The sequence below is a fragment of the Hemicordylus capensis genome, chromosome 2 (assembly GCF_027244095.1).
Source record: "Hemicordylus capensis ecotype Gifberg chromosome 2, rHemCap1.1.pri, whole genome shotgun sequence".
NCBI classification, from domain to species: Eukaryota; Metazoa; Chordata; class Lepidosauria; order Squamata; family Cordylidae; genus Hemicordylus; species Hemicordylus capensis.
This window is the reverse complement of record NC_069658.1, coordinates 227,535,536-227,558,766: the sequence shown is the minus strand read 5'-3', so window position 1 is coordinate 227,558,766 and position 23,231 is coordinate 227,535,536. Positions and strand designations below refer to the sequence as shown.

Here is a 23,231-nt window from a genome sequence, read left to right as displayed (position 1 = left end):
TAGGAGAGAAAACATATAAATGCTTGGAGTGTGGAAAGAGCTTCAGTGAGAGCACAACACTTGCTTTACATCAAAGAATCCATACTGGAGAGAAACCATATAAATGCTTGGAGTGTGGAAAGAGCTTCAGTAAGAGCGGAAATCTTACTAGCCATCAAAGAACCCATACTGGAGAGAAACCATATAAATGCTTGGAGTGTGGAATGAGCTTCAGTGAATGCGGAAATCTTACTAGCCATCAAAGAACTCATACTGGAGAGAAACCATATAAATGCTTGGAGTGTGGAATGAGCTTCATTGCCAAAACAAAGCTTACTAGGCATCAAAAAGCCCATACGGGAGAGAAACCATATACATGCTTGGAGTGTGGAAAGAGCTTCAGTCAGAACGGAAATCTTACTAGCCATCAAAGAACCCATACTGGAGAGAAACCATATAAATGCTTGGATTGTGGAAAGAGCTTCAGTGGGAGCGGAAATCTTACTATCCATCAAAGAACCCATACTGGAGAGAAACCATACAGATGCTTGGAGTGTGGAATGAGCTTCAGTGGGAGCGGAAATCTTACTAGCCATCAAAAAACCCATACTGGAGAGAAACCATATAAATGCTTGGAGTGTGGAATGAGCTTCATTGCCAAAACAAACCTTACTAGGCATCAAAAAGCCCATACGGGAGAGAAACCATATAAATGCTTAGAGTGTGGAAAGAGCTTCAGTCAGAACGGAACACTTACTAACCATCAAAGCACCCATACTGGAGAGAAACCATATACATGCTTGGAGTGTGGAAAGAGCTTCAGTCAGAGTGGAAAACTTACTAGGCATCAAAAAGCCCACACTGGTGAGAAACCATATAAATGCTTGGAGTGTGGAAAGAGCTTCAGTGAGAGCGGAAATCTTACTAGCCATCAAAGAATCCATACTGGAGAGAAACCATATAAATGCTTGGAGTGTGGAATGAGCTTTCTTGCAAAAAGTAACCTTACTAGCCATCAAAGAACCCATACTGGAGAGAAACCATATAAATGCTTGGAGTGTGGAAAGAGCTTCAGTCAGAGCGGAACACTTATTAACCATCAAAGAACGCATACTGAAGGGAAACTATATACATGCCTGGAGTGTGGAAAGAGCTTCAGTCAGAGCAGAACACTTACTAACCATCAAATAATCCATACTGGAGAGAAACCATATACATGCTTGGAGTGTGGAAAGAGCTTCATTCAGAGCGGAAATCTTACAATCCATCAAAGAATGCATACTGGAGAGAAACCATATAAATGCTTGGATTGTGGAATGAGCTTCTTTTCAAAAAAAAGCCTTACTAGCCATCAAAAAGCCCATACTGGAGAGAAACCATATAAATGCTTGGAGTGTGGAAAGAGCTTCAGTCAGAGCGGAACACTTACTAACCATCAAAGCACCCATACTGAAGGGAAACCATATACATGCTTGGAGTGTGGAAAGAGTTTCAATCAGAGCAGAACACTTACTAACCATCAAAGAATCCATACTGGAGAGAAACCATATACATGTTTGGACTGTGGAAAGAGCTTCATTCAGAGTGGAAATCTTACTATCCATCAAAGAACGCATACCGGAGAGAAACCATATAAATGCTTGGAGTGTGGAATGAGCTTCAGTCAGAGCGGAAATCTTTCTATCCATCAAAGGACCCATACTGGAGAGAAACCATATAAATGCTTGGACTGTGGAATGTGCTTCATTGCCAAAACAAACCTTACTAGGCATCAAAAAGCCCATACTGGGGAGAAAACATATACATTCTTGGAGTGTGGAAGGAGCTGCAGTCAGAGCGAGAAACTTACTAACCATCAAAGGACCCATACCGGAGAGAAACCATATACATGCTTGGAGTGTGGAAAGAGCTTCAGTGAGAGTGGAACACTTACTAATCATCAAAGAACCCATACTGGAGAGAAACCATATAAATGCTTGGAGTGTGGAAAGAGTTTCAGCCAAAGTGCACACCTCACTTCCCATCAAAGAACCCATACAAGGGAGAAACCAAATAAATGCTTTTAGTGTGGAAAGACTTTCTGTCACAGTGGGACACTTAGTAGCCATCAAAGAAAGCATACTAGAGAAAAACCATATAAATACTTCGAGTTTGGAAAGTTCTTTAGCCAAAGTGCACATCTCGCTTCCCATCAAATAATCCATACGGTGTGTGGGGTGGGGGGTGGGGAACCTTATTAATGCTTGGTGTGGAAAGAGCTTCAGTGAGAGCGGAACACGTAACTATCAAAGAACCCATATAAGGGAGAAACCATATAAATGCTTGAAGTGTGGAATGAGCTTCATTGCCAAAACAAAACTTGATTGATTGATTAAGTGCCTTCAGGTCGGTGTCTACTCTTAGCGACCACATAGATAGATGATCTCCAGGATGTCTGTCTTCAACTTGTCCTTTCAGGTCTCTCAGTGCTGCGTTCATTGCTGTTGTAATTGGGTCCATCCACCTTGCTGCTGGTCGTCCTCTTCTTCTGTTGCCTTCCACCTTTCCCAGCATTATGGATTTCTCAAGGGAGCTGGATCTTGGCATAATTTGTCCGAAGTATGATAGTTTGAGCCTCGTCATTTGTGCCTGTAGTGAAAATACTGGATTGATTTGTTCTATGACCCATTTGTTTGTTTTCCTGGCTGTCCATGGTATTCTCCAAAGTGCGCATCTCACTTCCCATCAAAGAACCCACAAAGGGGTGCAACCATATAAATGCTTGGTTGTGGAAAGAGCTTCAGTCAAAGTAGAACACGTACTAGCCATCAAACAGCCCAAACTGGGAACATTAGGAAAGGGATTGAAAATATTTTATATTACACCTGGCTCCATCTTCTGAACATTCCTCAAGTGGCCCAAGGATAAATAGGATTTGAGTTAAGGGTGGAGGGGAAAGGACTTAGATTTATTTAGGAGAGAAAGTAGCTAGGGGGTGTTGTGTGGACTTGATTATTCACACCACCACTCATAGTAGTAGCCTTAAATGCTTAGTGCATTCTATGCTTTTGAGAATGCTGTTTGTTCATCTTTCTGTTCTAGTGTACTTGCCACACCTTAACAACTTGTATGCCTTGCATTCTTTGAATAAAACATTTAGTCTTTAACAGGTCTGGTTATTTATTCCTGGGGTTAATCAGTCACGGTTCCTCCAAAGGAATCAAAGGACCCCAACTTGCAGTGGGTAAGTCTAGATTAATGCTAGAGTTAGTTTGATAAGTGATAGTTGGTAAGCGAAGTCAGACAGGTTCCCACTGGGGGTAACAATAACATTAGGAGTACTTGAAGGGATACTGGGGTGGGGGGGTGGGGCCCAGAACCCTCCTTTGGCCCCATGCTGCAGCTGTACAATTTGTTCCCCATGTGAGGCTTGAATGTGTCTGCTGCAGAAGGGGAGGAAAGTGGGTGGAAACCCTCCTCCTTTCCGCCTTGCTAACCCCTGCTAACTTGGCAAAGAGGCACCTTTTAATGTGGTCATTAGCAGGGGGAGAGTAACTGGCCCTATTCACCCCCAGCACAGTACCTTCAGTGACTGTTGCTGGTGTCTATCTTGTGTTCTTTTAGATTGTGAGCCCTTTGGGGACAGGGATCCATCTTATTTATTTATTTCTCTGTGTAAACCACCCTGAGCCATTTTTGGAAGGGTGGTATAGAAATTGAATTAATAATAATAATAATAATAATAATAATTATTATTATTATTATTATTATTATTATTATTATTATTATTAATGTCTGACTGTGTAAAGAAGAAATAATAATTAATAATAATACATGCTGAAGCTTCAGAAAATTAGCACCGAGTACTCCCAATAAGATTCATAAGATAAGTAAATTTGTCCCATTCATTTCTGTAACACTGCTTATCAGTAACTTAGTGTGGATGTTTGCCATGACAGTAGTAGCCTGTATCCCAAATTGTAAGGCGTGTGTGTGTGTGTGTGTGTGTGTGTGTAAATTTAAATGTTCCATTTATGAGACTGGCTACTCCACTATAACTTGCATCCAGTGATAGGTTACTCATAAGCAATTGTATTGAAATCAATGTCCCATTAGTTTCAATTTTAATGGAAGTACTCCTGACAAACTCTGTAGATCTCCACAATCCTCGGTGCATCCTCCATCACAATAGCTGTGAGATTTCCATTATTGAGGTGGTATGCAAAAAAAATTGGTGATAATACAAATCTTGATTAGAGGATCCTAGTCAGGGCCAGTCATAGGAGAGGCAGGACAGCTGGAACACCTGAGCTGCTTCTCCGTTTGATTCTGCTTCACCCCCTTTAGCTATCACTTCAGCTCACTGCCAGCTTGAGGGGTGAGCTGAAGGGCAAGAGAAAAAGGCCTCTCAGCCTACAGGTCACCACCTGCGGCCTGAAAACATTTGCTGTCGTCCAGGAGCCAGACCCACAGATTTTGGCCATCAGTACCATCTCAGGGGACGGAGGCTCATAGTGATTGCTGGCTGTGTCTCTCCCCCTAGAGAGGGAAAATAAGGGGTGGCATTGTTGTCCTTATAGCTTTCCCTGTATTATGGTCCTTTCTTTATCCCAAATCCCCAATGATCAGGCTCCTGTGGCATTTCCTTCTACCTCCCTAATATGTGGGGTAAAGATCCTGGTAGGACGACACCATCAGAATCTGGGAAGGGCTTGCAAGAGGATCATGCGAAGGAGACCTACGAAGAGCCTGGCTGGACTAGCCTAAGGCCACGATCCTCTTCCCCACCATGGTCAAGCAGATGCCCTGGGAAGCCCCAAAGCAAAGTGAATGAAAGCAGATCCCTTTTCCACCTGGGCTCCCTGCCACTGGGATTCAGACAGGGGCGTAACTATAATAAGGCAAGGGGAGACAGTTGTCTGGGGGCCCACTGCCTTGGGGGGCCCCCAGAAGCAAGTCACATGGCTGACTCCCCCAGCCAACACCCGCCCGGGCTTCCTTCAGTTGTATTCACCCACTGAAATTGATGTGAGAGTTAAGACCTGGAGCTACCAGAACAGCATGTCTTTCTCCGGTACCATTAAATGACTTTCATTGTCCACAATTTACAAAACCTTAAAAAAAAAATTAGGATTATGTTCTATCGTGGCACATAGGGGTGTGTGTGTGTGTGTGTGTGTGTGTGTGTGTGTGTGTGTGTGTGTAAATTGCTATGCTTTTTGTTACCACTGTTCAGCCTCATTTAAGATTTCTTTACTTAAATATTGTCTCTGGGCCCACTCCAGGCTTGCTACACCCCTGCCTGGGGGGCTGAAAGACGCTCAGCATGGAGAGAGGTGGCCGGGGGGTTTCTCCCTTCAAGGCCTTGGAAGGCGGCACTGCGCAGACAGTTCTGGGGCAGAGCACAGCTTCTTCTAGGGACGCCTCTTGGCCCTTGGCATCCACCGGGTACTGATGAAGTCAATGGCAGCTTCTTCTCCTCCCTGCCCCTCTCTGCCGCCCCACACGCAACCCCCAGCTTGCCGGCATGTCAACTCCCGCGCTGGGCGCACCCCTTTCCTGGAGGAAGTGCATCTTTGCTGCTCTGAGTAGCGGGGCTGTAGAAAACATAGACTGGACATGTGTTCAACATAATGTGAATATGGCTAGTGTGATGGTAGATGTGAATCATCCTAGAGTTCTGCCCTATTCATTGATGGTTGTGTGTGTCTACCTATGCTTTTGTATGAATGACTGTATATGTGTTCCCTTTAGAAGTGAACCTGGATAATAAGGAGCAGCCTTATACTGAGTCCGACTATTGGTCCATCTAGTTCAGTATTGTCTACACTGACTGGCAGCAGCTTCCCCAAAGTTGCAGGCAGGAGCCTCTCTTAGCCCTAGCTGGTGATGCCAAGGAGGGAACTTGGAACCTTCTGCCTGTAAAGCTCACCAGTGCTCTTCCCAGAGTGGCCCCATCCCCTAAGGCAGGGCTGCTTAACTTTGGCCCTCCTGCAGATGTTGGCCTACAACTCCCATAATCCCTGGCTATTGGCCACTGTGGCTGGGGATTGTGGGAGTTGTAGGCCAATATCTGCAGGAGGGCCAAAGTTGAGCAGCCCTGCCCTAAGAGGAATATCTTACAGGGCTCACATGTAGTCTTCCATCCAAATGCAAACCAGGACAGGCCTGGCTTAGCAAAGGGGACAATGCATGCTTGCTACCAGAAGACCATCTCTCCTCCCGTAATACATACACTGTACATGGTCGGTACATGCACTGAACATAACGTGGGGATAGGGCTTCTGCCTCACTTGGATGTTCTCCATCTGTTCCCATTTCCATTCCCAGATCCAGGGAAGGACTCTAGCTCAGTGGAAGAGCATCTGCTTTGCATGCAGAAGGTCCCCAGTTGGATGCCTGACATGTCTGTCTCCAGGAAGGGCTGGACAATGCCCCTCTCTGGGACCCTGGAGAGCCCCTCCCAGTCACTGCTGACAACGCTGAGCTAGATGGGCCAGGGACTGACTCGCTCTAAGGCACCTTCCTATGTATCCTCGACTTGCTGGCTAAAGGGGGGAAGCAGACAGAAGGTCCTATGCAGCTGCCAATGGTCATACCATTGGTCCATCTAGCTCAGTGTTGTCTACAGAGATTGGCAGCACTGGCTTCTCCAAAGTTGAAGGCAGGCAGGCAGGCGTCTCTCTCAGCCCTCTCTTGGAGATGCCAAGGAGGGAACGTGGAACCTTCTGCATGCAAGCATAAAGATGCTCTTTCCAGAATGTCCCCATCCCCTGAGGGGAATATCTGACAGTGCCCATATGTGTAGTCTCCCATTCAAATGCAGACCAGGGCAGATCCTGCTTAGCAAAGGGGACAATTCAGGCTTGCTACTAGAAGACCAGTTCTCTTCCCTCCACAGTGTCACAGCACTGTGGACGCCCCTTGTGGTTCTCCCTTATAAACACGGATGTGGCTGCAGCATATCCGTTAAGTACATGCTGGTATGAGCTAGAGACTCATCTCTCTCATCCTTTCCCAGGAGGAGGTGGCGGCAGCAGCAGCAGCAGCGATAATAATGGGGCTGGCAAGAGCAACCGAGGGAAACAAAAGTTCTTTGCAGTGCAGTGCTTTCAATGTTTCTAGCTTGCCTGCCTCTGCTCAAATGATAGGGAATGGCTAGCTGATGGCCAGCAGGGGGTGCTCTGGCACGAAAAATGCTTTGCTCGAGGGAAGATAGAGGTTGGCTCTACGGTTGGGGTTGGCTCCACGGTTGACTCTACTGCTGGGGCAGGAGGGCAGTGTGTGTGCTGCATTGAGCCAAAAGCGCGAGGCGGGCGTCTCTAGGATGCAAGGCAGGCTTGCTTCTGGCCTGTCAAAAGGAAGGAGCCATCCAGCTATAGGGTTTCCCATCCTGATCTACCACAACCCCTTGCAACTGGGCCCTCTTCCCTGATTTGCATACTTTGCCTCCAGGCCCCGCCCCCAAGTCACGTGACATGATTCCCCAGCGCCATCCCGGGCTGCCTCCGGTCTTCCCAATCCTTCCGCGCCATATTCCTCCTCCCCGCTCTCTCTTCCCTGCTTTCTCCATCTCCAGAGATTCTTCACCCTTTTGCCTCTGCTCGGCTAGCTCCTCCTTCCCTGTCCTGGTCCTCGCCCTAGACTCCCGCTCTCATTGGCTGGCGGGTGGACGCAGTTGTGCCCTGGATGTCCTGAGTTTGGCCAGATCCAGTGCAAGGTCGACGACTCGCTGCTGACTCTCCAAGGTGAGGGGTGGGGGATGGAGGACGGGATGGAGGCGGCGGGAAAAGAGAGCGAGCTCCCCCTGGGGTGCTCAGGGGAAGCGGGCGAGGCAGCAGGAGGAAGAGGCAGCAAGGCTGCGCTTTGGAGATGAGTCGGGGCAGAGACCCTGGAGGCCGCTTGGGAGTTGGGAACGTTGGGCCAAGAGGCGGGATGGAGCTTGCTTGGTCCCCCCCCCCCCGGGGCTGGAAGACGCTCAGCATGGAGAGGGACTCCCCAGCGTGCTCGAGGGCGGGAGTGGGGGCAGCACAGCAGGGGGCTAGTGGTGCTCAGATTAGCCGACACCCCCAAGCCTGCAAGGCCTTGGAGGGCGGGAGCGTGCAGCCGGCTCTGGGGCAGAGCGCGCCTTCCTCTAGGGACGCCTCTTGGTCTCATTCAGCGCCTTCTTCTCATCCCCGCCCCTCGCTGCTTCCCTCCACACGCAGCCCGTCGACTCCCGCCCTGGGGCGCACCCCTTGCCTGTAAGAGCTGCATCTTTGGGGCTCTGAGCAGCCGCCCCGGGGAGAAAGCGGAGCCCAGGTAGATCTCGCCCTTGGCATCGTGGCGGGCAGCGGAGGCTATTCTTCCCCTCTTCCTCTCTGCCTGCCTCCGCCCTTTTCTCTCCTGTACGCCGCACCCAGAAATGCAAACCTCTTCTCTGTTCAGTGGTGGGGCAGTAGCAGCAGTGGGGGGACGGGGTGGGGTGAAGACGGCACAGCCTCCTCCAGGTCTCTTGTCTCGGAATCCGCCTCCCCTGGATCCGAATATTTCCCTCGTGAGCAGTTCGAAAAGCTATTGGGGATCTTCTTAGAGCGAACCTTTAAGGTGTGTAATGAGCCCCCATTTGGGGAGGGGGAAAGTGCCCTTTAACACAAGGAGCCTTTAAATGGTTGTGTTTCTCCACTCAGTCAGCCCTGCGTCTGAAATTCTGCTTGCTAACTGGTTTGTGAACGAAGTACTTGGAAGGGAAGAGGGCATTGTCGCTATCTGGGAGGACTATTTAAAAAATAACCCGGAAACTATGTGGGCTCCCAGGTTAACGTCTGGCGTTGGAAATGCACAACTCATGGTCAGTTTGGGTGTGTTTGTGAGGAGAGAGGTGGAGTCTGACTCCTTGGTTAGTAGGAGACCCCGTGGAGCAAAAGGCTGGGGTGGGGGCTGTTGGAAATACTCTGTGGTGAGAGAATCCCTTTCTCCTTATAGCAGAGTGCACAGAGGCACAACACAGCGGAATTTAGTTAGGCATGCGTGTATGCTGAGAGTAAAGTAACTTGGAGCCAGTTCATAGTTTCAAATCAATATATAAGGCAGTTGCACTAGCAATGTTTCTGCTGTTTCATTCATAGTGCATTCAACTAAAGGCAAAATGTGGCACAGTATGTGTGTGCAGATCAGTGGGGAGTAACTTATTCACAATTTCTTCTTTTAAAGACGCTTCCAGGGTTGTTTCCACCCTGCGTCCCTCAGTTGATTATCGTGTCCCAAAGTTTGTTTCTCTTTGAGGCACGCACGTGCGTTTGCGTACCAGAGAGGCGGGGAAGAGGATGGAGCAGCCGTCCCTGTTGTCTTCGCCGGGATCGGCAGCGGTGGGCGGAGCTTGCTCGCCTGCCTCCTCCTCCTCCTCGCTCAGGCTGGACACGAGCACTGGCCCCTCCCAGCAGCAGCCGCCCCTCGATTCGAAGGAAGGCGGGCTGGCTGGGGAGGCTCGCACAGCGGTAGAGCGGCCAGGGCCGAGCAGAGACTCCCCGCCGCCTCCCCTCCGGAGCCCCAGCAGCGGCAGCATTCGCAGGTGCGTAGCAGGCACAGGCAGGCGGCGGGAGGGCGCTGCGGAGGGTCAAGAAGCGGCTGCTCTGGCCCGGAGGGAGGGGGCGGAGTCCGGCCAAGGTGGGGGGCAGAAGAGTCGCGACTGGCTCTTGGGGTCTGTGGGGGAGCTCTTGATGTGGGACAAGGGGGGGGTTGGTCTGAGAGGAGATGGGGCTGTGGCTGGCAGCCTGGGAGCCTCCGCTGTCCATGGAGGGCAGGGGAATGTGCACTTGTGCCCCTAGAAAGGACCAACCAGCCCAGCTGCCTCATACCCCCCTGGCTCAAAGGAACGACAAGAATATCGAAGGGAGCAGCAAGAACCTCCAGCAGCTTCTTCTTACCTTCAGTGACGGCTTTTAGGTAGCCAAACCCCCTGTCAGAACAGTTTATGGTCTGGTGAAGCCCATCTCTGGACTGCTGAAACACTTGTAACTTATTCTGGACCCAGCTTCCAGGAGGGGTGGGGTATTGCTGGAAGACGGCCTCTTTTGAGTGGGAGGGAGCTGCTTCTTGTGTGGGTGAGGTTGTATTTCTTATAAGCTGTGTCTAGGAGGCTGTCGTAATTTGGAGGAGGCCCTTCTGATCAAGATTGTCCTTGGCAGAGGGTGATGTGGTGATGGGACTAGGCCATGCCAGGTGAGGGGCAAGCAGGTTGGCTATGTCAACACTCTCACACCTTCTGGTTCTTCTCCCACCCAAGGAGGCCCTAGTCACTCTCTTAGCAGCCCTCCTCACACAAAACTGGTGCCACCAGACACTAGATCTACAAATACTAAAAGTGTGACCATCCTTGAGGTTATCCAGCATGAGCAAGCAGACCTGGCGTGCATTCTGGCAACCTGGCTGGAAGAGGGAGGCAATGTAAATCACTCTGAATTGTGTCCACCACCAGGTTTCTGGGCACAGCAGCAGCCTAGGCAGGATGAGTGGGGTTGTCCGGGTCTATTGGGAGAGCATCCCTCTCACCAGAGGCACTGTCCACCCTTCTGGTCATGTTGAGTATCTGCATGTGGGTTAGGATCGAGAGACAAAGCAGAGATTCTTGCTTAAGGTGGCCTCAGATGTGGGGCACCATAATGTCTGTGTCAGGGCCCCTCGTAATGCCATGTCCCCCAGGAGGAGCATGGGCTTGTCTCAGTTAGGAACATAGGAAGCTGCCACATACTGAGTCAGACCATTGGTCTATCTAGCTCAGTATTGTCTTCACAGATTGGCAGCAGCTTCCGGGCAGGAAGCTCTCTCAGGCCTATCTTGGAGAAGCCAGGAAGGGAACTTGGAACCTTCTGCTCTTCCCAGAGTGGCTCCATCCCCTGAGGGGAATATCTTACGGTGCTCACACATCAAGTCTCCCTTTCATATGCAACCAGGGTGGACCCTGCTTATCTAAGGGGACAAGTCATGCTTGCTACCACAAGGCCAGGGATCCCAAGTCTCACACTCCATTTGGTTTTTGGGTCATCAGCAGTTCATGGTGCTCCATGGACGGTCCGGGAAGCTTGATTAATGTTGCCATGGAGGAGTCGCTATCTGGTGAAGACTGGACTGAGGGTGGACCCAGCACTCCTCTGCAAAGGAGGGGGACCAGTTAGGGTCATCCACACACACACCACAGGCTTATGGATTCCTCTGGAGGATTTTCCTGCTGAGGGTGGATTATCCTAACAACACGCTGGTCTCTCTGGTATGAGGAGGTGGGTTGGGCGATTAACCGGACCGTGCCTGAGCGTCCTCTCCCAACCTGCCAAGCCCATTTACCAGCCATGGTTATCCACCCATCCTTGGGAGTACACAGCAGATTGCTGTTGCCTGTTACTTTTGGCATTGCTGGCTGGCATTATGAGTAGCCCCATGGCAATTAGGGACCCTGTTGGCCTGGGGCTGCTGCAGCACTTGAAAGGCATCATAGCATTGTTGGAGACACAGCTCCAGTTGCCTTGTCTCTCTGCACCTTTTCCCCTAAGGACCGCTAGGGATATTAGGAGTGGGGAAGGGTCTTGCTCTCTATCCCCCCTCTCCTTGCCTCTCCCTCTGCTCTGGCCACCTCTGATTGGTGGTGGTGAGGGTCTCTCACTTCCTCCTGCTCTTTGCTGCATTCTCCAGGAGTCCTGTCGCTTCTCTCACTCCCTCTCTACTCTGCACTATGACGACAGAAAGCTCAGGGAAACAGGCTTTCCTACCCAAGTATGTCATTTCCCCAAGAAACCTGACTTGCTTTTGAACCTAACACGTCTCAAGGTGCTCTTTACTGGGCTTGCTCTTCTCACACATGTTTGCTCTGCTATAATTGGGGTGAACTGTTGGTACCTTCCTGAGACAACCTGAGCGGGATCTAAAATTAACTGAATGGGCTTAAAAAAGGTGTGAGTGCGTGCGCATGCCTTAGAGGGAATACTGGCCAGGAGTTGAAATTGACTTGACAGCACACTTTACTTTACTAAGGCCGTTTTGGACAGCATCTGCTCTGACTTGTTTGTGCACAGCACAGCTGCTCTTGTGGAGCATTCTGGCCTTCACCTCCTAGCCAAAACAAGTGACAATGAGCTCCTTCTGGCTTGTTTTGAATTGGGAGTGGGGAAGGTGCCCCATGAAACTGTTTGTTAGAGGCCTAAGCAGGGGGTGGGGGGATCTGGAGTGTCAGAGGGATTCTGTCTGGGAAGGTGATTCTTGTGCAAGTTGCTCCTGTGCTTTAGGGGAGATGGACTGTTTTTCATTCTCCTGCTTATTGTGAAGTGCCTAATGAATCTGAACCAAATAGTTTTGATTGTGATGATGTCAAACACCCCAGTTCAAGATGGTGGACATGTAAACATTTATTTATTTATTTATTACATTTATATCCCGCTCTTCCTCCAAGGAGCCCAGAGCACTGTACTACATACTTGAGTTTCTTCTCACATCAACCCTGTGAAGTAGGTTAGGCTGAGAGAGAAGAGACTGGCCCAGAGTCACCCAGCAAGTATCATGGCTGAATGGGGATTTGAACTCGGGTCTCCCCGGTCCTAATACAGAACTCTAACCACTACACCACGCTGGCTCTGTAAAAATTTGCGGTGCATGTGGACTAACCTGTGAACTGCCTAACCAATTTGAACCAAATTTGCTACAGGGGTGGGGACATCTGAGTCAAGATGGCAGACGCCTGAATATTTGAGGTGCAGGTGGGCTAACTTGTGGACTTTCTTAGCTGATTTGAACTAAATTTGGTACAGTTGTAATGAGTGACACACAGGGACACCTCAATGGTGTGGTTAGTTATGGTGTCATCCACTCTGATTCAAGATGGTGGACACATGAACATTTGAGGTTCCAGTGGGAACTGATTTGGACCAAATCTGGTACAGTTGAAGGGATGGTGAAAGAAAAGTAGGCAGATTACTTCTTACTAGAACAACTTCTTATGGGAGAAAAGAATCTTCTTCTTTCTTTCCATGTTTGGACAATACTTGGCATGGCATAGTTCAGGACCAGAGGCGTTCACTGTGTTGGGTAAGAGGTCCGCTTAGATAAGGCATACGTTCCCAGCTGGCACACTTCTCTCCTGCTCAGAGGTCTCATAGGCATGGCAGAACTAAACCTCCATTGGTTAGGGACCTTGGAGGGAGTGAACACAATCTCCTGTGTGTCTCTTTCAAAGGCTGGAGATGTAAAGAGAAGCTGTGTGAGCAAAGCCTCTCCTCTAAAAGTACTGAACTAGGAGTCTGTTTTTCCTGTCTGTCCTTTTCTTCTCAACCCTTAACCCCCTGTTCTGGCTGTTTGTCAATCAAGTAATTCTAGACGTTGGTGCTTGAGTGCTCTGAGGAGTGATTTCTTCCCCTGACAGGCCTGCCACCTGCATGTTCTTCTCTGGGCAGCCAAGGGTGGGGGAGACTGGAGGAGGCGGATTCCCAAGGGGTGATCCAAGTCGCCCTCCTTGTGTCCTCGAAAGGGGGAAGGTTCAAGGATGTGGTGGCTGGAACAGGGAAAGGAGGGAGTGGCTTTAAGGAGCTGAGGTTTGCACTCTGCTCCCCAGGAGTCTCCATTGTGTTGGGAACCCCGGAGAAGGAGGAGGAGGAAGTGGGGTGGGGAGTTCTTAAGAACAGACCAATGGGGAGGATCCTGCATTGAAGGCTTTGTTCTGTGGGCCTGATGGGAAGACTACCTCCCTCCCCCACTCTGCCTTTCAAAGCTCACTTGGACTCTTAGCATTTGTCTCCTTCTCATACAGGGAGAAGATCCATGAGGTGGAATCTGGGTGTCAAACACTTTCATCCCTCAACAAGGAAATCCTTTGTTTTTTTTAATATTGTTGGAGGCAGCATTGGAGCACGAATGAAAGATGGGAAAGGAAGACCCAGCTAGCTGTGAAGCAGGAGAAGGCCTTGAGGCCAGACAAGTGGGGAGCAGCAGGCAATTCTGGGAAAGGGCCAAGCAGAAGAGGCTGGTTGAGGACCTCGGGAGCTCAGAGGCCCAGCGCCTGCACTTCAGGCAGTTCTGCTACCAGCAGGCCGAGGGCCCCCGAGAAGTTTGCAGCAGACTCCATGCCCTTTGCCATCAATGGCTGAAGCCGGAAAGCCACACGAAAGCTCAGCTCATGGACCTGGTGATCCTGGAGCAGTTCCTGACCATCCTGCCCCCAGAGATGGAGAGCTGGGTCAGAGAGTGTGGAGTGGAGACCAGTTCCCAGGCAGTGGCCCTGTCAGAAGGTTTCCTCCTGAGCCAGGCAGAGGACCAGAGTCAGGAAGAACAGCAGGTGAGAGAGCAGTTTATCTTGGGAGCAACAAAGGACTCCGCATGGAGGTCCAGGAGGTCCTCAAAGAAGCCAGATGTGGCATAAAAAAGCAACTTGGAAATCATTCATGGAGATGATCCACCCACTTCAACCCCTTCTTGAGGATGTGGCAGGGCATCTAATTCCTGCAGAACGCCCCTGGTTCAATCTCTGGCATCTCCATGTAGGGTTTGGATAACCTCCTGCCTGAAACGCTGGAGAAAAAGTCCCTGCCTGTCAGTATAGACAAAACTGTGCTAGATTTAGGAAAGGCAGTATATAAATGTATTGCTTATTGGATGGATTTATACGCTACGTTTCATGAAAATAATCTCAAAGCAGTTAACAATGTAATGAAAACAATACATAAAATACAAAAGTACAGAAAATATAAAAATATCTCTATTTTAAAAATACATCAAACACAAAACAGCAGCAGCAAAAGCAATACTTTCATTCAGATGCCTGGGTGAAGAGCCACATACTTACTTTTTTTCTAAAAACTGTCAAAGAGACAGGAGCAGACGTCAGCTGGGAGAAGAAGTTGGTGTAGACAATACTGAGCTAGATTTTTTAAAGGCGGTATATAAATGGACATACGTACGTACTGGACCAAGAATCTGACTCGGTATGAGGCAGTTTCCTCTGGGACTTTGCTGCCCCTTTCCATTTCTAATGCCTTCCTTCCTGCTCCCTGTTGGGAGTCTCTTCTTCTGTCTGTCTCAGGTGCAAGGACTGTTGTCAGAAGTGGCCCCTGACTTCCCTGAGGCCAAGAAGGCTCCATCAGGCACCAGGCTGAGGCCTCTGTCCAAGGAGATCCCCAGGCAGGAGGACAGCAGTGGGGCCACCTTGCTGGGTAAGGAGGTACGGGGCGGGTGCCCCCTTATTCTGCCCCTCTCTCAGACACACATAAGAACAGCCCTGCTGGATCAGGCCCAAGACCCATCTAGTCCAGCATCCCGTTTCGCACAGTGGCCCACCAGATGCCGCTGGAAGCCACAGGCAGGAGTTGAGGGCACGCCCTCTCTCCTGCTGTTGCTGCCCCGCAACTAGTACCCAGAGGCACCCTTCCCTCGAGGTTGGCGGTGGCCTACAGCCCTCTGACTAGTAGCCGTCAATAGACCTCTCCTCCATGAAGTTATCCAAACCCCTCTTAAAGCCATCCAGGTTGTTGGCTGTCACCACATCTTGTGGCAGAGAATTCCACAAGTTGATTATGTCTTGTGTGAAAAAGTACTTCTGTTTGCTGGTCCTAGATTTCCTGGCAATCAACTTAATGGGATGACCCCTGGTTATAGTGTTATGGGAGTGGTAGAGGAATCTCTCTCTATCCACTTTCTTCACACCATGCATGATTTTATAGACCTCTATAATGTCTCCCTGCTGTTGTCTTTTTTTCTAAACTAAATAGCCCCAGGTATTATAGCCTAGTCTCATAAGAAAGGTGCTCTAGGCCCTTGATCTTGGTTGCCCTCTTCTGCACATTTTCCAGTTCAACGTCCTTTTTTCGATGTGGTGACCAGAATTGTACGCATTACTCCAGGTGTGGCCGCACCATAGTTTTGTATAAGGGCATCATAATATTAGCCGTTTTATTTTTAATCTCCTAGCGTGGAATTAGCCTTTATTACAGCTGCCGCACATTGAGTCGACATTTTCAATGAGCTGTCCACCATGACCCCAAATTCCCTCAACTGGTCAGTCACCGAGAGCTCAGATCCCATCAGCATATACTTGAAGTTGGGGTTTTTCGTCCCAATGTGCATCACTTTACACTTGCCAACATTGAACCGCATTTGCCACTTTGTCGCCCACTCCCCCAGTTTGGAGAGATCCTTTTGGAGCTCTTCACAATCAGTTATGGATTTCCCTACCTGAAAGAGTTTGCTATCATCTGCAAATTTGTCCACCTCGCTCCTCACCCCTGCTTCTATATCATTTATGAATAAATTAAAAAGCACTGGTCCCAGTACAGATCCCTGGGGGACCCCACTTCTTCCTTCCCTCCATTGCAAAAACTCTCCATTTATACCTACCCTCTGTTTCCTGTCTTTCAACCAGTTAGCAATCCACACATGTACTTGTCCCCTTATCCCATGACTGCTAAGTTTCCTCAGGAGTCTTTGATGAGGAACTTTGTCGAAAGCTTTTTGGAAGTTCAGGTATACTATGTCAACTGGATCACCTTGATGTTGACACTCTCAAAGAACTCCAAAAGGTTGGTGAGGCAAGATTTACCTTTGCGGAAGCCATGCTGATTCACTCCCAGCAGGGCCTGTTCTTCTAGGTGCTTTACAATTTTATCCTTGAGGATGCTTTCCATCAATTTGCTTGGAACGGATGTTAATCTAACCGGCCTGTAATTTCCTAGATCTCCTTTGGATCCCTTTTTGAAAATTGGTGTACATTTGCTACTCTCCAGTCCTCTGGTACAGAACCTGATTGCAGGGATAAGTTATATATTTTAGCAAGGAGGTCGGCCCTGTGAATGAATCAAGCCTTTATCTCCCCTTTTTGCTTTTCTAATGTTTGTATTATACATGTGATTGCTTCCTCCCTGTGTTCTATATTAAGAAGGTGTGCAGAGGTCAACAGTTCACAGTTCATGTGTCCAAAAATGCATTTTGAATTCTGCACAAATCCAACATGAGGATTTAAAACTCTAGACTTGATTCTCTCTCTCTCGCTCTTTTATTCTCCTATATCCTCCCATCACTTTTGTGTCCTTTGCAGGTGCTGGAACAACGTTGCCAATTCATTCTCAGCCCTCCCTTCTGCCTGGTGGGATTGAAGATGCTTCAAGCCCACCGAAGAAGGTAGGGGAGGGATTGTTGGGAATGGAGAATGACAAGCCCTATTCCTTGGACACCCCTCTGGGGCTGCAAGTGGCCCTCTTTCCTTTGGCTTCTGTCCAAGCTGCTGACTAGAAAGCCTTGAATCTTGTAAAGGTTGGAATCTGGCTAACCAGACAGGGCAGCACCTTTGAAATGTTGGCTTTCAAGTATGGAGCAGGCGGGGAAGTAAGTGTGCCTCTTCATCTCATGAGAACATCTTTTCCAGGGGTGGTTGCTGGTATATCCACTGTGTGTTTTTAGTTGCATCTCATTTGTGACAGGACACCATTCCCCCCCACACTCCTTTTTCTAAATAATAATAATAATAATATCTCCTCTATTGTTTGTAATCGCCATGACCCCACTTTTACAAATACTAAACAAAACAAGCCTCGGATACCAAACATCTAAAACATCCAGTAAAATCAACCATCTGCTGTACATGGACGATCTGAAGTTGTATGGAAAGTCCCAGTCAGAAATCGAATCACTGCTAAACACTGTCCGTATATTCAGTAGCGATAAAGCAATGGAGTTTGGACTAGACAAGTGTGCTGCATTAATAATGAACAGAGGGAAAATAACAAAAACAGAAGGAATAGAACTGCCCAATGGAAGCAAGATCAAGAACCTGGAAGAGAAAGAACCTTACAAATACTTGGGCATTCTCCAGGCTGATAACATCGCACACACTGAAGTTAAAAGAAAAATGGGAAGTGAATACATCAGGAGAGTTAGAAAAATCCTCACGTCCAAACTCAATGGCGGGAACATCATACAAGCCATAAACACCTGGGCTATACCTGTTATTAGATACACTGCAGGAATTATAGACTGGACCCAGGCAGAGCTATAGACGCTAGATTGTAAGACTAGGAAAATCATGACCATCAGTCATGCTCTGCATCACCGCAGTGATGTCGATAGGCTATACCTCCCTCGCAGCTCAGGTGGAAGAGGAATGCTTCAAGTCCATCAAACAGTAGAGGAGGAGAAAAGAGGCCTTGAAGAATATATCAAGGACAATGAAGAAGATGCACTTCAAATGGTCAATAACGCGAAACTATTCAACACCAATGAAAGAAAGCAGGCCTACAAGAAAGAACAAGTCAAGAACCGAGCAGAAAAATGGAAAAATAAGCCACTGCATGGTCAGTATTTGCACAATATAAGTGGAAAATCAGACATCACCAAGACCTCGCAATGGCTTAAGAATGGCAACTTGAAGAAAGAAACAGAGGGTTTAATACTGGCTGCACAAGAACAGGCACTAAGAACAAATGCAATCAGAGCAAAAGTAGAAAAATCAACCACAAACAGCAAGTGCCGCCTTTGTAAAGAAGCAGATGAATCCGTGGACCACCTAATCAGCTGTTGTAAAAAGATTGCACAGACTGACTACAAACAAAGGCATGACAAAGTAGCAGGGATGATACACTGGAACATCTGCAAAAAATACAAGCTACCTGTAGCCAAAAATGGGTGGGACCATAAAATTGAAAAAGTTGAAGGAAATGAAGATGTAAAAATATTATGGGACTTCCGACTACAGACAGACAAAAATCTGCCACACAATACACCAGATATAACTGTAGTCGAGAAGAAAGAAAAACAAGTTAAAATAACCGACATAGCAATACCAAGTGATAGCAGAATAGAAGAAAAAGAAATAGAAAAAATCACAAAATACAAAGATCTACAAATTGAAATTGAAAGACTGTGGCAGAAGAAGACCAAAATAATCCCAGTGGTCATTGGCGCCCTGGGTGCAGTTCCAAAAGACCTTGAAGAGCACCTCAACACCATAGGGGTCACAGAAATCACCATCAGCCAATTACAAAAAGCAGCTTTACTGGGAACAGCCTATATTCTGCGACGATATCTATAACAATTGACAATAAAATTCTGGCATCCCAGGTCCTTGGGAAGAACTCAATGTCTGGATAAAACAAGCCAGTTAATAACACCTTTCTGACTATGTAAACAAGAAATAATAATAATTCAATTTCTATACCGCCCTTCCAAAAATGGCTCAGGGCGGTTTATAAAGAGAAATAACAAACAAATAAGATGGCTCCCTGTCCCCAAAGGGCTCATATTCTAAAAAGAAACTTAAGACACACACCAGCAACAGTTACTGGAGGTACTGTGCTGGGGGTGAATAGGGCCAGTTACTCTCCCCCTGCTAAATAAAGAGAATCACCACGGGGTGCCTCTTTGCCCAGTTTGCAGAGGAATAGAATATTTTAAAAATAGCAATAGCTATTTTTATTAATAAGCGGGTCTATAAGTATAATAGATGACCCTGCAGGGAACATTCCCTGCCCTTCTCACAGTACCTTCCTGAACGCCTCTTGTGGATTCTGCTTCAAGGAAGGAACCATTATGCCTTCTGTGAGGGTGAACATGTTTCCTTCCTCTCTTGCAGGGCCAGGTGACCTTTGAGGAGGTGGCTGTGCATTTCACGGAAGAGGAGTGGGCTCTGCTGGATCTGGACCAGAGAACCCTGTACAGGGAAGTCATGCAGGAGAATAGGAGGAATGTGGCCTCTCTGGGTAAGGCTCCTTGAAAGGGAAGAGTAAAAAGCCTGGTTCAGACATGATATTGTACAGCGGTCTGTACACTCATACATGTGTTTGTGTGAATGACTAGACCTGCATTCATGTTAAAAGTGAACCTGGGTATGGGCCCCTCTATTGCATAGTATAGCTAGGAAGGGTACTGATGTACCTGTGTTCAATATACCATGTGAATGACCTAATCTGTGTACAGATTTGTACCTGGGTACCATTACACTTGTATGAGTGTTCAACATAACGTGTGAATGGAGATCTAGCGAGAGAGAGATCGAAGTTGTTTGCTTAGTTGGTAAGAGGGCGGTACAGACTAATCTTTCATCGTTTTCACACACCTCCTTCTCAAATCTCGAAATTTGATATACAAACCCAACCTTAAGATCCTTTTTCTAGATTTTAAGGTTGGGTTTGTAGATCAAATTTTGAGATTTGAGAAGGAGATGTGTGAAAACGATGAAGGATTAGTCTCTCAGATGTATAAGTTGTTACTTTTGGAGGAGACGTGAGATGAAGTGGTCAAAACGACAATGATAAAATGGGCTCAAGATGTAGGTCACAATATGGATATGGCTGCTTGGGAAAAATTATGGAAAACGGATTTAAAACTTACTGCATGTTAAACCTTAAAAGAAAATGATTATCAGATGATGTATATAGGTGGTATGTGATACCAAAAAAATTCGTGTTGAAGTATACAAATGTTTCAAACAAATGTTGGAAATGTGGAGAATGTGAAGGAAATTTTATACATATGTGGTGGTCATGCAAGAGAGCAAAGACCTTTGGGGATATGATATATAATGAACTGAAGAAAATTCTCAAAATGACATTTTTCAAGATGCTAGAGTCCTTCCTGCTGGGAATAATATGGTGTTGAGGTGCTCTTCAAGTTTTTTTGGAATTGCACCTAGGACGCCAATTACTATTGGGATTATTTTGGTCTTCTTCTGCCACAGCCTTGCAATTTCAATTTGTAGATCATTGTATTTTGTAGTTTTTTCTATTTCTTTTTCTTCTATTCTGCTATCACCTGGTATTGCTCAGTTGATTATTTTGACCTGTTTTTCTTTCTTCTCGACTACAGTTGTAGTCTTAGTGCCTGTTCCTGTGCAGCCAGTATTAGAATCTCTGTTTGTTTCTTCAAATTGCCATTCTTAAGCCACTGCCAGGTCTTGGTGATATTTGATTTTTCCCCTTATATTGTACAAATATGGAGCATGCAGTGGCTTATTTTTCCATTTTTCTGCTCGGTTTTTGACTTGTTCTTTCTTGTAGGCCTGTTTTGTTTCATTGGTGTTTTAATAGTTTCTCATTATTGACCATTTTAAGTGCATCTTCTTCACTGTCCTTTATATATTCTTCAAGGCCTCTTTTCTCCTCCTCCTACTTTTTGATGCCTATCCTTTACATTAAGGGGGTCTTTACATTAAGATCAGTGATTGGAGGCTCGATTTCCATCCCAGGCTCTGACCAATTTTCTCTCTTCATTCCAGCAGACTACAGTGGGGAAAGGAATATGGAGGGGATTTGCAATGGAGGATTGTTGGTTGATGTCAGCTGGAAAAAGAGAGGGAAACAGAGAAAGAGCACTGAAGCAAAAGAGAAGAAGAGGAATGGATCTTCTGTTTCTCATCATGGAGAAATCCATGAACCAAGCTTTCCACCTCAGTGGGAAATGCACATAGGAAAGAAAACATATAAATGCTTGGAGTGTGGAAAAATCTTCAGTGAGAGCACAACACTGAGTACGGATCTTACTAGGCATCAAAGAACCCATACTAGAGAGAAACCATATGAATGCTTGGACTGTGGAATGAGTTTCACTAACAGAGGAAATCTTACTAGCCATCAAAGAACCCATACTGGAGAGAAACCATATAAATGCTTGGAGTGTGGAATGAGTTTCACTAACAGAGGAAATCTTACTATCCATCAAAGAACCCATACTGGAGAGAAACCATATAAATGCTGGGAGAGTGGAAAGAGTTTAAGCCAAAGTGCACACTTCACTTCCCATCAAAGAATCCATACAAACGAGAAACCATATACAGTGAGGGAAATAAGTATTTGATCCCCTGCTGATTTTGTCCGTTTGCCCTCTGACACAGAAATGACCAGGCTATAATTGGAATGGTAGGTTTATTGTAGTTGTGAGAGACAGAATAACAACAAACAAACCCTCAAAAGCCCAGTGCCCAAAAGTCAGCGATGGATTTGCATTGTAGTGAGGGAAATAAGTATTCGATCCCCTATCAACCAGCAAGATTTCAGGCTCCCAGGTGTCTTTTCACTATATGCAGGTAACGAGCTGAGATGAGGAACACCCTCTGTAAGGGAGTGCTCCTAATCCCAGCTTGTTACAGTACCTGTATAAAAGACACCTGTCCATAGAAGCAAGCAATCACTCATCTTCCAAACTCACCACCATGCCCAAGACCAAAGAGCTGTTGAAGGATGTCAGGGACAAGGTTGTAGACCTGCACAAGGCTGGACTGGGCTACAAGACTATCGCCAAGCTGCTTGGTGAGAAGGTGACTACAGTTGGCACGATAACTCACAAATGGAAGAAACACAAAATAACTGTCAATCTCCCTCAGTCTGGGGCTCCATGCAAGATCTCACCTCGTGGAGTTGCAATGATCATGAGAACGGTGACAAAGCAGCCCAGAACTACACGGGGGGAACTTGTCAATGATCTCAGGGCAGCTGGAACCATAGTCACCAAGAAACAATTGGTAACACACTACGCCGTGAAGGACTGAAATCTTGCAGTGCCCACAAGGTCCCCCTGCTCAAGGCAGCACATGTACAGGACCGTCTGCAGTTTGCCAATGCACATCTGAATGATCCAGAGGAGAACTGGGCGAAAGTGTTGTGGTCAGATGAGACCAAAATCGAGCTCTTTGGCATCAACTCAACTCGCCGTGTGTGGAGGAGGAGGGATGCTGCCTATGAGCCCAAGAACACCATCCCCACCGTCAAACATGGAGGTGGACACATTATGCTTTGGGGGTGTTTTTCTGCTAAGGGGACAGGACACCTTCACCGCATCGAAGGGACGATGGACGGGACCATGTACCGTCAGATCTTGGGTGAGCACCTCCTTCCCACAGCCAGGGCATTGAGAATGGGTCGTGGATGGGTATTCCAGCATGACAATGACCCAAAACACACAGCCAAGGCAACAAAGGAGTGGCTCAAGAAGAAGCACATAAAGGTCCTGGAGTGGCCCAGCCAGTCTCCAGACCTTAATCCCATAGAAAATCTGTGGAGGGAGCTGAAGGTTTGGGTTGCTAAACATCAGCCTCGAAACCTTTCTGACGGAGAGGATCTGCAAAGAGGAGTGGGACAACATCCCTCCTGGGTTGTGTGCAAACCTGGTGTCCAACTACAAGAAACATCTGACCTCTGTGATTGCCAACAAGGGTTTTGCCACCAAGTACTAAGACATCTTTTGTGAAGGGATCGAATACTTATTTCCCTCACTACAATGCAAATCCATCGCTGACTTTTGGGCACTGGGCTTCTGAGGGTTTGTTTGTTGTTGTTCTG

At 47.4% G+C, this 23,231-nt stretch overlaps 1 protein-coding gene and 1 pseudogene across 3 annotated transcripts; both read left to right on the top strand.

Annotated features, from left to right (window-relative positions):
- LOC128345484 (zinc finger protein 420-like) overlaps positions 1 to 3,125 on the top strand; it is a 49,473-nt pseudogene extending 46,348 nt beyond the window's left edge.
- Positions 3,126 to 7,461: 4,336 nt separating this feature from the next.
- Positions 7,462 to 23,223, top strand: LOC128345479 (zinc finger protein with KRAB and SCAN domains 7-like). 3 transcript variants are annotated; one of them, XM_053297482.1, is made up of 6 exons: positions 7,462 to 7,706; positions 13,727 to 14,251; positions 14,996 to 15,125; positions 17,003 to 17,085; positions 19,532 to 19,658; positions 21,173 to 23,223. In XM_053297482.1, the coding sequence occupies exons 2-6, from the start codon at positions 13,838 to 13,840 to the stop codon at positions 21,748 to 21,750; spliced, it is 1,332 nt and encodes a 443-aa protein (XP_053153457.1). In that variant the 5' UTR covers positions 7,462 to 7,706; positions 13,727 to 13,837; the 3' UTR covers positions 21,751 to 23,223. The 3 variants fall into 3 exon arrangements, with proteins under 3 accessions (XP_053153457.1, XP_053153458.1, XP_053153456.1); XM_053297483.1 differs by lacking the exon at positions 7,462 to 7,706 and adding an exon at positions 9,266 to 9,508 and having other exon boundaries at positions 21,176 to 23,223; XM_053297481.1 differs by lacking the exon at positions 7,462 to 7,706 and adding an exon at positions 9,266 to 9,508.
- The last annotated feature ends 8 nt before the right edge of the window (positions 23,224 to 23,231 follow it).